General features: G+C 39.1%; 1 protein-coding gene across 1 annotated transcript in view; it reads left to right on the forward strand.

The window, feature by feature from the left end:
- The first annotated feature begins 9,677 nt into the window (after positions 1 to 9,677).
- PDE3A (phosphodiesterase 3A) overlaps positions 9,678 to 14,096 on the forward strand; it is a 359,573-nt gene continuing 355,154 nt past the window's right edge. Inside the window, exon 1 of the mRNA XM_069106191.1 lies at positions 9,678 to 13,914. Within this exon, the coding sequence (XP_068962292.1) occupies positions 12,883 to 13,914 (1,032 nt within the window). The 5' untranslated portion in view covers positions 9,678 to 12,882. The remainder of the gene's footprint in view (positions 13,915 to 14,096) is intronic.

Consider the following 14,096-nt stretch of genomic DNA (forward strand, 5'->3'; position numbering starts at 1 on the left):
AGAAGCAGTAGCAGCTTCAGTAACTCCTAAACCAGTGACAATCACATCACATTAGAAGCACTGCAAACTTCTAACTCCCTAGAACTAGCTCTAACAAACAGGAGTGCAAAAAAGCCTGAAGCTTGAGACAGAGCTTCCTACTCCCTACTGAGAACAGAGTCCAACATTAACATAAAGTTCCAAATCAGGAAATAGGGTGGGAAACTGAGCAAACAGCAATGACCATAAAACACTACTATGGTGACAAGGAAGATCAAGACACCAAGTCAGAAGAAGACAATGAAATCAAAACAGAAAACAAGCAATGCCTGAAAAGGGAAAAAGTGTAAATTAGACACTAACCCATTAAGGATTCCTAGAAAGAGCTAAAAATGATTTTCAAAATCAAATAAGAGTGGTAGAGGAAAAACTAGGCAAAGAAATGAAAGTAAAGGAAGAAAATTATGAAAAAACTATTAACAGCTTGGTACAAGATACTGAAATAATACAAAATATGCTGCAATATAAAATAATAATACAAAAATAATATAATATAAAATAAAAATAATGCAAAACCTGAAGAAAATAACACTTTAAAAACAGAATTGGCTAAATGGAAAAAGAGGTACCCACCCAGAAAATCTGAACATAATCCTTTGAGGGAACAATGTATACTTAGTGAAATTGAACAGTTTCAAGCATACCTGATAAAAAGGCCAGAGTTGAATGGAAAATTTGACTTTCAAATACAAGACTCAAGAGATGAAAGTGCAGTCATAAGGGACTCAATAAGGTTAAACTGTGTATCTTTCTAAATAAGAAGAGAATATATGTATCTTCCAAAAACTTTATCATTATTATGGCAGTTAGAAGGATTCTACTTTGAATGAGAGTGTGGAAGTGAGTCAATTATGTAGGAATTATATTAAAAAAATTGGATAGGAGAGAAAGAGTGATGCCCTGGAAGAAAGGGGAAGAGAGAAAAAGAATTGGGAAAAATATTTCACATAAAAGAGGAATTCCATGAAAAGCTTTTATAGTAGAAGAGATAACAACAGGGTTAGGGGAACAGGCAATGTTTGAACCTCACTCACATCTAAATTGGTTCCAAAAGGGAAAATAAAACTCTCTCTCTCTCTCTCTCTCTCTCTCTCTCTCTCTCTCTCTCTCTCCTTCCCTTCTTCCTTCCCTCTGTCTCTGGCATGGTAATAGAAATATAGGAAAATCGGAGGAGAAAATAAGGGAAAGAGGAGGTGATAAAAGAGAGGGTAGACAAAAGAAGGCAGTGGTCAAAAGCAAAATAGACTTTGTAGGATTAAAAGAGGGAAAAGCATAAAAAGAAGAAAATGGGATAAAGGGAAATGCAGGGTTAGTAATCATAACTGTGAATGTGAGTGGGATGATCTCATCTATACAATCAAAGTGGATAGAAGAATGAGTTAAAAACCAGAATCCAACAACATACAAGAATCACATTTAAAACAGAGAGAAATACATAGAGGTAAAATAAGGAACTGGAGCAAAATTGCTTATACTTTATCTGAAGTAAAAAAGGCAAGGGTAGGAATCATGGTTTCAGACAAAGCAAAAGGTAAAATAGATGTAATTAGAAAGGATAGGCAGGGAAACCACATCTAGCTGAAAGGAACCACAGACAATGAAGTAATATCAATGCTAAGTGTATATAGCTATATATCTATATCAAATGGCATAGCATCCAAATTATTAAAGGAAAAGTTAAATGAATTATAGGAGAAAATAGACAGTAAAACTATATAAGTGGGATACTCCAACTTTCCCCTCTCAGAACTAAATAAATATAACCATAAAATAAATAAAAAAAGAAGTCAAGGAGATGAATAGAATGTTAGAAAAGTTAGATATAGATATTCTAGACCTCTGGAGAAAACTGAATGGGAATATAAAATATATCTCTTTCTCAGCTGTACATTTAATCTTCACAAAAAGTGACCATGACATAAAAACTTCACAACCAAATGAAGAAAAACAAAAATCTTAAATACACCCTTTTCATACTATAAAGCAAGAAACACTATTTTTTTTTTTGCTTTTTGGAAGGCAATTGGGGTTAAATGACTTGCCCAAGGTCACATGGCTATTTTTTGTGTTAAGTATCTGAGGCCGGATCCAAACCCAGGTCCTCCTGACTCCAGGGCCGGTTCTCTCTTCACTGCATCACCTAGCTGCCCCAAGAAACACTACATTTAATGAAGAGTCATGGAAGCATAGATCACAAGCTAATTAGAAATTAAATAATTGAATCCCAAAGGATTAGTGGGTGAAATAGCAAATCCTAGGAATAATCAATTATTTCTTTAGAGAGAAATATACCAATAAGACATTACAAAATTTGTGGGATGTAGCCAAAGGTGTACTTAGGGAAAACTTTATATATCTGAATGAACATATCAAGAAAAGAAAGAAATAGCAGATCAAAGAATTGTGCACACAACTAAAATAACTTTTAAAAAAGATGACTTAAAAATCCCCAATTAAATACCCAAATGGAATGTCTGAAAGGAGAACTTAATAAAATTCAAAGTAAACACACACACACACACACACACACACACACACAAAACAACCACCACCAACAACAACAACATTGAACGAATAAATAAAACTAGGGGAAAGTTTTATGAAAAAAAAAATCAATAACATCGGCAGATGATTGGTTACTTTGATAGAAGAAAAAAGAAAAAAAGAAAACCAAATTACTAGTATCTAAAATGAAAAGGGTGACTATACCACCAATGAGGATGAAATTAAAGCCATTATTAGGTAAGATTTTTGTCCAGTTACTTGACAGCAAAACTGATGATTCAAGGGAAATGGATCAATATTTACAAATGTCTAGATAAATAGAGGAGGAAATCGAATATTTAGATAATCTTATCTTAGAAAAAGAATTTGAACAAGTCATAATTGAGCTCCTAAGAAAATATCCTCAGGACCAGATGGATTTACTGATTAATTCTAACAAGAATTTCAGGAATAATTTATACCAATACTATATGAACTATTTGGTGGGGGAGGAAGGAGGTAAAGAGGAATTTAAATTTGAAAATAGGTAAAGAAGAATTTAAGGAATAATTAATCCCAATACTATATAAACTATTTGGGAAAAAAGGCAAAGAAGAAGTCCTGCCAAATCCCTTTTATGCCACAAGTATGGTTTTGATATCTAAACTAGGGAGAGCAAAAGAAGAGAAAGAAAACTAAAGACTAATTTCCTTAGTGAATATTGATTAAAATGTTAAATAAAATAGTAGGAAGAAGATTATGGCAATATCTCACACAGATATAACCATATGGGATTTATACCAGGAATGCAGAGCTGGTTCAATGTTGAGAAAACTATCAGCATAATTGATCATAAAAGTAATAATAACAAAATTCATATATTATTATATCAATAATTGCAGAAAAAGAAGAAAATAGAATACCTGTTACTATTAAAAAACAGAAGGCATAGGAATTAATGGAACTTTACTTAAAATGATAAGAAGTATCTATCTAAAACCAAGAGCAAACATTATGTGTAGAAGGGATAACATTAAAGTCTTTCCAATAAGATCAAGAGTGAAGCAAGGATGTCCATTATAACCACTATTATTTAATATTGTATTAGAAATGCTAACTATAGCAATAAAAGAAGAAAGAGAAATTGAAGGAATAAAAATAGGCGATGAGGAAACACAACAATCACTCTTTTCAGATAATATGATGGTATAGAGAAGCTATAGACTCAACTAAAAAACAAATTGAAACAACAACTTATCAAAGTAGCAGGATAGAAAATCAACTTCCATAAATCATCAGAATTGCTATATATTATCAACAAAACCCAGCAGGGAGAGATAGAAAAAGAAATCTCATTCATCTGGAAGAATGAAAGGTAGAAAATATAAAAGTCTATGAAGTTGGAAATAGAGCCAGAGAAAGAACGTGGGATGGACTTGTTGACATGAAAAGAGAGGGTTGAACTGGGAGGAGCTGGTGATGTAGATTTGGAGAGACACAAGAGAGGCAGAAGAACTTTTTGGAAGCAGCATCTTGGAAGCAGAGAGAGAGACTGAGAGGATTGCTGAGGCCCAGTTTGAATTGCCCAGGACTTTTGAGAGCTGCCACTCAGAGCTGCCAAGGACTGAGGAGACATGGCTGTTATGCTGGTACTTTGTCTGTCTGTTTTGATGTTGTTTTGCCAGATTTGTCCACTGGTGAAAGACAGTCCTGTTGTTGCAGAAGTCTTGGAAACTTGCTGTTGATTCAGAGCTACTGAGACTGTTCTGCAGACAGAGAGTGAATACTGTCCACTGGTGAAGGACAGTGCTGTTGTTGCAGAAGTCTTAGAACCTTGCTGTTGGTTCAGAAGCCCTGAAGAAGGATTCTCTTGTTGCATGTTTACATAAATCCTAGAAGAGGGTTTTGTTTTCAGGGGTCCTAGGACTGTTCTGCAGACAGAGGATAAATTCATGAAGGGACTGGCAATGTATCTCCTGTCCTTGCTAAGCTTTGTCTCCCCAGGAACAAAGATTGCTGAGAACTTGCCTAGTGTGAAGATGAAGAAAAGACCTCCATTTGGGTATTAAGTGCTGTGCTTAAACTTGTTGTAACTCTGGGGTAGATTCAATTGTGATCCAGGGGTGGGGAACTTTTGACCTTTTTGTGTTCTATGATTGAACAAATGAATGTACTTTACTTATGATTGGCAACTAATCTCCATTTGAGAAGAGGGGCTTTGTGATGGACTAAATGAAGGTACAGCCTAGGGGTGGAGTAGTATTTAGAAGAGGGACTTTGTGATTGATTAAATGAATGTAATGTCCTGGGGTTGGGGTATAACTTGATTAAATCAGGTAGTACTTGGAGATTATTAAATCACACCTAGTAAATGCTGTATTTTGAATGATGTCATATTTTGATCTTCTCTGTTCTTAATTTTTCACTGAATAGAATGGAGAGCACCTATGCTGGTATTTTGAACCTTGGGAATTTGCCTTTACTTGGCATTACATTACAGTAGGTGATTCTTGGTTTTAATCCCAGCTCCTTTGACATCTTTAATATCATATTCCAAGCCCTTTGAACCCTCAGTGTGGAAGCTGCCAGATTCTGAGTTTTCCTGATTGTGTTTCCACAATATTGAAATTATTTCTTCCTGGTTGCTTGTAATATTTTCTCTTTGATCTGGGAATTCTGGAACGTGGCTATAATATTCCTAGGAGTTTTCTTTTGGGATCTTTTTCAGGAGGTGATCAGTGGATTCTTTTAACCTCTATTTTGCCCTCTGGTTCTAAAACATCAGGGCAATTTTCCTTGAGACTTTCTTGAAGGATGATTTCTAGGTTCTTTTTTTGATCATGGCTTTCAGGTAGTCCAATAATTTTTAAATTATCTCTCCTGGATCTATTTTCCAGGTCAGTGGTTTTTCCAATGCGATATTTTACATTGCCTTCTATTTTTTCATTTATTTGGATCTGTTTAATAGTATCTTAATTTCTCATAAAGTCACTAGCTACCATTTGCTCCAATCTAATTCTGTAGGAATGATTCTCTCTAGTGAGTTTTTGAGATTCTTTTTCCATTTGGCAAATTTGGCTTTTTAAGACATTCTTCTCCTTATTGCCTTTTTGAGCCTCTTTTGCCATCTGAGTTAGTCTATTTCTTAAGGTATTATTTTCTTCAGTCAGGTTGTTGACTCCAATTTCATAATTTTCTTGCATTGTTCTCATTTCTCTTCCCAATTTTTCCTCCACTTCTCTTATTTGTTTTTCAAAATCCTTTTAAAGCTCTTCTATGGCCTATAACCAGCTCATATTTTTCTTGGAAGCTTTTGGTGCAGGAATTCTGACTTTGCTGTCTTCCTCTTGTTCCATACTTTGATCCTTTTTGTCCCCCAAATAGGAGTCTAATGTTGGAATGCTCTGTTTGCTTTTTTCCTTTGCTTGCTCATGTTGCCACTTAATTACTTGACTTTTGAGCCTTTTGCCACAGTATGACTCTGCTACCAGAAAGGGGAGTTTTATCCCAAAAGCTGGATCAAGCTTTATCACAATTCCTGGAGGTGTTAGTTGGATGATGTCTCAGAATTTTTAGAACCAGAAATAGAATGCACCAGAAACCTCCAGGAAGAATATCAAAATGAAAATTCTAGGAATTCCATAGCTAAAATCCAGAACTTCTAGGCCAAAGAAAAATATTATGAAGAGCTCAAAAGAAAGAGTAAAAAAAAACACAAGAATAACAGTAATGATCACACAAGACTTAGCTATTGCTAGATAAATCAGGAGAATTTAAAATATATGTTTCCCCATGGCAAGGGTTAAAGCCTTAAGACCTAGGATAACCCATCCAGCAAAACTAAGTTTAAATAGAGGAGTGAGGGAAGGTTTAGGAAGGGATATAGGTTTATTGGAATAGGTATTTCCAAATATTCCCAATGAAAAGAACAATAATGAGTAGACACTTTGAAATGGAAATTCAGGCATCAAGAGAAATATAGGAAGGTACACATACATGTTTAATTGAAAGAGAATTACTTTTATGTTAATAGGGGTATTAAAAGGGTATATTCTCAGAACCCTTATCTCATGGACGAAAGTAAAAAAGACAAAGGGTTTGTGACTAGTCTTGTTCTTCTTTAGTAATCTTAGACAAAAATGGAAAGGACAGATGATTATCCTTCGGAAGAAAGGAGCAAAAAGGGGAAGGAAATCCTTTGAGCATAACTGTACTACCTAAGATTAAGAGTATATAGTCATAGAGGAAGGGGTGGGAGTAATAGGCATCCCATAAACTTCATTTTCATTTGAACTAGTTAAAGAAGATTGAACAGGGGGGATAAGAGAAAGGGGGAGAAAATTTGGAACTCGAGGGATTGTGGAATTTAATGTTGTAAACTAAAAATAAATAAATAAATACATTTTAAAAATAAAGAAGATTGAACAATCATAATTACACACTCAGGTTTTTATATAACAATAATTAGACTCAAAATGGAATGAGAAGCAGGAAGAAAGGTAGAGAGGAATCTAAAAGAGGACAGGATAAGTAAAGGTAATCATAAGTAAAACAAATTTGAATGTTAGAGGGAGGAATGTGAAGGGGAGAATAAAAGGAAAGGAAGAAAGTAGAAAATCTAGAAGAGATTTAAAACAGAGAGGAAATTACTAATAACATCATTGTAAAGCCAAGCATGATGTGGCTTTCCAAAGGACAGTTGCTGTGAACAGCTTTCAAGGTTCTGATTACATAGTATAGTGAACACTCTATTCAATAACAAATCAGAGCAAAACATTCACAGAAAATCAAGGTACAGCATTCACAATGTTACAACTTATCACAGAAAATCAAAATACACATTCAACGTGTCCCAGCTCAACAACTTATTGCTTAAATGGCCATATATTTTTCAGCAAAGTGGTCACAAGAGTTTTTAACAAAGTACAATCATTTAGTCACTCAATCATTCAATCATCCTTAAGGAGGCTTGTCTCCTTAAGGGACACAAAATACAAAAGTCAAAGTACTCCACCCCTGAGTAGTCTCAATTGGAGATTAGTTTCCAATCATAAACAAAGTACATTCATTTAGTCAGTCACAAAGTCCTCAATTAAATCACAAAGTACAATAGTCAAAGTCCCCCATCCATGGGGTGCAATTACTTTATAACTTCATCCGTCACTTTAATCAATCAAACATATATCATTTACCTAGTTCAGGGGAAAAATTTAGCACCCTGGACTTCAGAGAATACAAACAGAATTTACAACAGAAAACAACACTATTCAGCAGACAGGGCTTCCAACTGTCTGACCCTTACATCCATACCTAGTTAGTTACCAGAGAGGGAAGCACTAACATCTGGGTTTTCAAACCCAGAGGGCTCAATGGCTGCCCAGAGTCTCATCTGGCCAAATCACACAACTCTTCCCAAAGTGAGTCCCAAAGTAAAACCTCACATCAGGTTCAATCACTAGTCAGACAATTTCATCAGTCACTACTCAATATCCACAGAGAGGTCTTTTCATCTTGACTCAAGGCAGGTAGCTCCTACCTGAATCTACCAAACTGTCACCTGGGTTCAAAGGCAGACAGCTCCCACGTCCTTGTCCAGGTCCTCTGTGCAGTTCCTGCTCCACATTGAAGCTCACAGTGTCTAGTCCCTCTCAAATCCTTTGCAGCTTCTGTTCCTGGGAAGACAAGGCTTAAGAAAGCCACAAGAACATTTATATACATTAACAAAGTCACAAAATTTGTACAGAATACTGACACCACAGTCATGCTCCCTCAGTCTTTGACAGCTGCAGCTGGCCCTCAGAAATCCTCAGCAGCTCCCGCTGTCCCTCAGAAGTCTTCAGCAGCTTAGTTCTCAAAATCAAAATCACTTTCTCCTGTTCTCAAAATAAAAGTCACTTTCTCCATGGAAGTTCCAGTCCAGCAGCAGCAGCCCAGCCTTCAGGTGCTCATCACAAGAAATTCTGACTTTCCCAGCTGGGGTTTTTCCTTATATACAATATTGCTCCTCTCTGTTCAGCCTCTTCTTGTTACATCAGGAATAGGGGTTCCGTGTTCAGTCCCTTCCTGTTACCTCAGCAATAGGGGTTCATACCTTCTGTTTCTTTAACAGAGGCTTAATTTGAAACTAGGTGCTAAGTACCTGTCAGCTTAGTAATTCAAAGGGATCTTCAAATTTCATTACTATTACAATCATATGGGCAAACTCCCCTGAAAACGTGTAAAAGAACAGGGTAGATATTAATAATCATAACTGTGAATATGAATAAAATGAACCTACCCACAAAACAGAAGAGGATAACAGCATGAATTAGAAAACAGAAACTGACAATATGGGAATAAGCATGGGAATAAGCATGGTGGAGTAGCATATCACCCAACACCATCTGTGACTTTGTAGTATCAAATGCATAGGGTGTTCTATGTATCTGAGTTGGCCACACATGTCCCTCTATGTGTCCTCTCACCTCCCACCTATGTATGTATACTCTTCCCATTGATACATGTGTATTAATAGGATATTATGTATGAAGTTTATAGGAAGAATATTTGGTTGCTACATTTTTAAAAAAAAATTAGGCTGTTTCTTTAAAATTAAAATTTTAAATTTTAAAAATTAGGCTGTTTTCACTTTTATCTATTTGCAAGGAATTTATATTTGAATGGGAAACATAACATGCAAACAAATAAGGCCATACTTTGGTACATTCAGAGTACATAGAAGGCAGTCTTAGGGAAAAAAAAAAACTGTAGTAGTGGGAGGGACCAGACAAGTTGTTCTTGCAGAATTTATGTTTGAGTTGAGTGTTGAAGGAAGGCAGTGATTTTAAGAGGCAGAGGTAAGGAGAGAGAGCATCCTAGGCAATGGGGCCTGGAATTGTGAAGACAGAAATGGAGGCACTGTTACAGACAAGGAACAGCAAGGCACCCTGAATAGATGGATCAGAGAATATGGGAAAGGAAGTCAAATAGAAGAAGACTAGAAAGGTAGGAAGGGGCCAGGCTGGGATAAACTTTAAATGCCAGAATATTTCTATTTCATCTTGGAGGAATAAGGAGCTACTAGGGTTTATTGAACAAAACCTTGACATGGTCAGCATTGTACTTATTATTAGGGAGATACTTGAGGCAGGAAAACGGATTAGAAAGCTGTAATAGTAGTGTAGGTGAGAGGTGATAAGAAAGTGAAGAGAAGGAACATAGGAGAAATATTATAAAGATGGAAAAGACTATCCAGAAAAAGGTGGATTTGGCAATGAATTGGGGGTGAATTCTAGTGAAGAGTCAAGGATGCCATCAAGGTTGCAAACCTTTACAATTGGAAGGACGGTAGTGTCCTCAACAGTAATAAGGAAGTTCAGAAGTGAGGAGGATTAGTGGCAAGATGAATATTTTGGACAGGAGAAGGTGTGGAGCAACAGAGTACCTGGGTAATATTTTTGAGGAGTACATGCTTCCATGTGAGAGATGCCTCAGGTGGTACACATTTCCTGTCTTGAATCAGGAAGTGTGTCCTCTATCTCTGAAAAATTCAGTTAGGTTACTATTAATGTATTTCCTTTTAAAGTTAGTATGACAGACCTTAAAGTATGAGTCTTAAAATGTATATTCTATGGCCCATAACTACTTTTTTATACCTTTGTCACAAACCCACAACTGGGAATGTTCTTAAAATGTAAATGTCTCCATTTTGGGGGATGCCAATAAGCTTATTATGTGATTTTTTTTTCCGTACTAAATCTCAGGCGTGTAGTATCTGAATCAAGCATATACAATGGAAACCTACAAATATGTGTGTGCATGACAGGGGGCTCATTTGTCTTTGGCAAGGACATTATTTCTCCTGTTACCTTAATTATTAAACAGATGGTACCTCCCTTCATTGACTAGCTGCCCTGCTTGTTCTCCACATGATGTATGAGTTTTGCATTTCTGGCTGAGACCAGTTGCAATGGTACTGATTCTAACATATATGTGTGTCATATCATTAAAAGCTCTGACTAATAGCAAAAAGGAGCATAAAGCATATAGGGGAACCATTCATTCAATAAATTCATATCTTAAAGATTTAATTTCACTTTTGTAAAGTAAAACTATACCTCTATATCCAAGTAAACATGACACATTGAAGCAATTAGATCCTGTAGACTAAAAATACATTCACCTGAAATAAAAATTAAATTAGGCAAGGGTGGCTTATTAATTATCACCATCATTGTTTTGTTGAGTTGGGTTGAGTTCAAAGAACATATTAGTGTTTTAGATTACCACATAAGTATCCTTGGTTCCTCTATCAATGAAAGCCCCCACAGCAGAAGGGACGACTAAGAGTTTGGCACATACCCACTTAGCAGCCCATTTGTGTTGTTGTCATACTTGTTAATCATCATAACCTTTGATGAAGTCAGCACTTGGTTATATTTAGAAATTGCCATTAGTTTCTAAAACACCTTTTTATTTTTGTGTGACATCATTGCTACCCATTTAAGTCACTGATGTTATTACAGTACTAATTGATTTTTCACAAGTTTTTTTTGTTGTCAATATAAAAACATCATTTTTACAGTCATAGGCATTTGGTTGACATGGTGCAGTCTACCCTTTGAAGAAACTGACGTTTGTTCAGAACAGCCCTAGATATCTTAACCTTTTAAAGCTCCCTTAGAGTCTAACCTCAAAACCTTGTTTTGCTTTCAATAGTCAATAGTCAAAAATCCTGACTCCGATTTTTTTGTTGTTGTTACTGACATAATTAAAAAAAAAAAAAGGAAGTAACAACCAGGAAAAGCGACCCTTCATCTTGACACCAGTGTTGATAAAGTGACCCTTGTTAACTCGTGAGATTGTTCAGCATTTACACCAAGGAGAACCACAAAGTTTCCTGTTTAAAAATGATTTTTCCAAGCAGGTTCATTCAGAAGTGCCTCTTGAATTTGGTTTGCTACTTAAACTTATTTGTGAATGGATGTAGGGTACTTCTTCAAAAGAGTGAAATTGTGGTTGGTTTCTTAATTTTTAAATAACAGAAAGGAGCGAGTTGGCTACCCAGCACCCTCCCTTCTTTTAGGAGGCCAAACAGATTCCCTTCCTCCGAACACATCTAAAAAGTGAAAGCCGACGGGAAAGCAGGTCATTTGATCCCACGTTCCTGAACTAAAATATTTCTTGGTTGTGAACAGAGTTCAGCGTAGCTGCTTCTCTTGCGTGTTCATTGCGTAGGTCAAGGGATGAGGAGCAATACAGAAGCAGCGCCAGGCGCAGCGCCTCCTCAGGGGTAGTGGCGAACACAGGGAGGAAGTCTGTTTTTCAAAATTGCCTTAAAAAAAAGGGAAGAGAAGAAAGAAAGAAGGAGAAAAAGGCGAAAAGGAGACCTCCAATTTTTGGCTTTTTTTGTTTTAGGATTAATTTGCTCACGGAGTGCCTGCTTTAAAGTGTGACTTTCCTCAGGCGTTTGCCTCAGCTTAGTTTACAAAACTGCAAATCCCCAGGACCAACACTGTACCAAAAAGCAAAAAAAAAGCACATCCCATTTTCCTTCTTACCCTCCCTTCCTTTTTTCATTCTCCCTTCCTCCTCTCTTGCTGTTTTTCTCTCGAAGGTTCTGTCTCTCCGACTGGGTTTGGCAACTTCTTAATTATTTTCGCATCAATCTATACCCTTCCCTTTCTTTTTCCTCTCCCCAACTCACTCCACTTTTCGATTTTTTTTTTTTAACAGACCTGGACTGGCGCCCCCCGCCCATATCCCACAGCCCAGCTTTTCTCCTTAGCCCGGGGGAATGGCGATTCTCTTCTGGCGGCGGTGCTGGAAGGGACTGTAGCAGGGGAGGAAAGAGTGAGAGAGAGGGCAGAGAGAAGAAAGAGAAAGGGAGGGGGGGCTCCATCTGCTTCTGGAGCTCAGCTAACGGCTGGGGCCAGCACTAGAGTGAGCTGCAAGGAGATGGCCTAGAGATTAACGAGCACTTTTGACTTGTCTCACTACTGCTGCCGCTGCTGCTGTGATTGCTGCCGCTTTGACTCCAGCCCTCCGCTACCACGCGAAGGATGCATTTCACAGTTTTAAAAGACCTCAAGTAAGAATCCACTCCAGAGGATGTGTATGCGTGAGGGAAGAGACCTTTGGAAGGTGGTTGTTTGAAAGCTCAAGAAAAGAAAAAGTCCGGTCGTTTTCTCCCATGCCAGCTTTGAACTTTCCAGAGCCCGGTAGCATCGTTCTCCTCCTCCCCCCTGCACTTTTAGTAGCAATTGCTTGTTGTTGAGCGGCAACTTGAGGCGATTTGGGGAGGGGGGGTGTAAAAGAGAGAGAAATTAAGGCAGTAGGAACTGGTACCCTATTTGGTGCTTTAGTGAGTAAGGCTAAACCATGGCCTCGACTGGAGAGATTGCTGATGTCAGGGATGACCCCAGCAGTGGCAGGGAGGCTGAATGTCAGATTGTGGGGTCCGACTGCAACGGTTACTCTTGTAACGCCAATCATTTGCCCCTGAACCCTGCCAGTCCCACGAGACCGCCCCGGGACCCGGGTTGCCAGGTCCGCTGGGGAGATTTGGTCTTGAACAAGCTCCGGAGCTCCCGGAAACTTTCCTCAGCGCTCTGTGCTGGCTCGCTCTCCTTTCTGCTGGCGGTGGTGGTGAGGCTGGTCCGGGGCGAGATCAGCTGTGACCTGGAGGAGAGTCAGGAGGAGGCGGAGGCGGCGGCGGCGGCGGCGGCGGCCGCAGCGGCGGAGGAGGAAGCAGCAGCAGCAGCAGCAGCAGCTGAAGGGGGCGTCTTAAATCTGCCTCGGGGAGGTCCTCTGAGCGGAGGGTGGCAGCTCAGCGCTGGGCTGCAGCCCGCGGCGCTGCTCTTCGGCTTTCTGTGCGCCTTCTTTTGGATGGGCTTGTACTTGCTCAGCTCCAGGGTCCGACTGCCTCTCGCGCTCCTGCTGTTAGCCGCCTGCTGCGGGGGGGAAGCAATTGTCCACATAGGACTGGGAGTCCGCGAGGATCACTTGCTCTCTCTCCCCGCCACGGGGGTGGTGCTCAGCTGCTTGGCTGGGGCGACATGGCTGGTGCTGAAGCTGAGACAGGGTGTCCTCATGATCTTCTTGATTAGTGCGGTCAGGACCGCGTCTCTGATTTCCTTAGAGAGGGTCAAGGTCGCCTGGAGGCCGTACCTGGCTTACTCAGCCGGGCTGGTGGGACTGCTTCTAGCCAGGTACCCGGAAAAAATCTTGCCCCAATCCAGAGAAGCGGCCCGGAGAGAGGATTTTGGCACCCAGCTGGTTGTAGGGACTAAAGAAGAGGTCTCGGTGTTTAAGAGGAGGAGGCGGTCCAGTTCCATGATCTCTGCAGAGATGTCCGGCTGCGGCAGCAAGTCTCATCGCAGGACCTCCCTTCCCTGCATACCTAGGGAACAGGTAAGGACTCACTCCTCTCGCGTCTGAAACACAGCGGGGAGAAGAAACAGGGGCAGGGTGGAGAGAGTTGGAGTGTTGTGAGCCACTGTAATAAATGGTCTTTGCAGCAGGAAGGAACAGAGTCTAGGAAAAGAGACACATCTAGAGACTTGCAGATTGGCATCAGTTTCTCTGATCCTGAG

The sequence above is a fragment of the Petaurus breviceps genome, unplaced genomic scaffold (assembly GCF_028583685.1).
Source record: "Petaurus breviceps papuanus isolate PSGF00001 unplaced genomic scaffold, PetGlider_PUasm1.0 78, whole genome shotgun sequence".
Classification (NCBI taxonomy): Eukaryota; Metazoa; Chordata; class Mammalia; order Diprotodontia; family Petauridae; genus Petaurus; species Petaurus breviceps.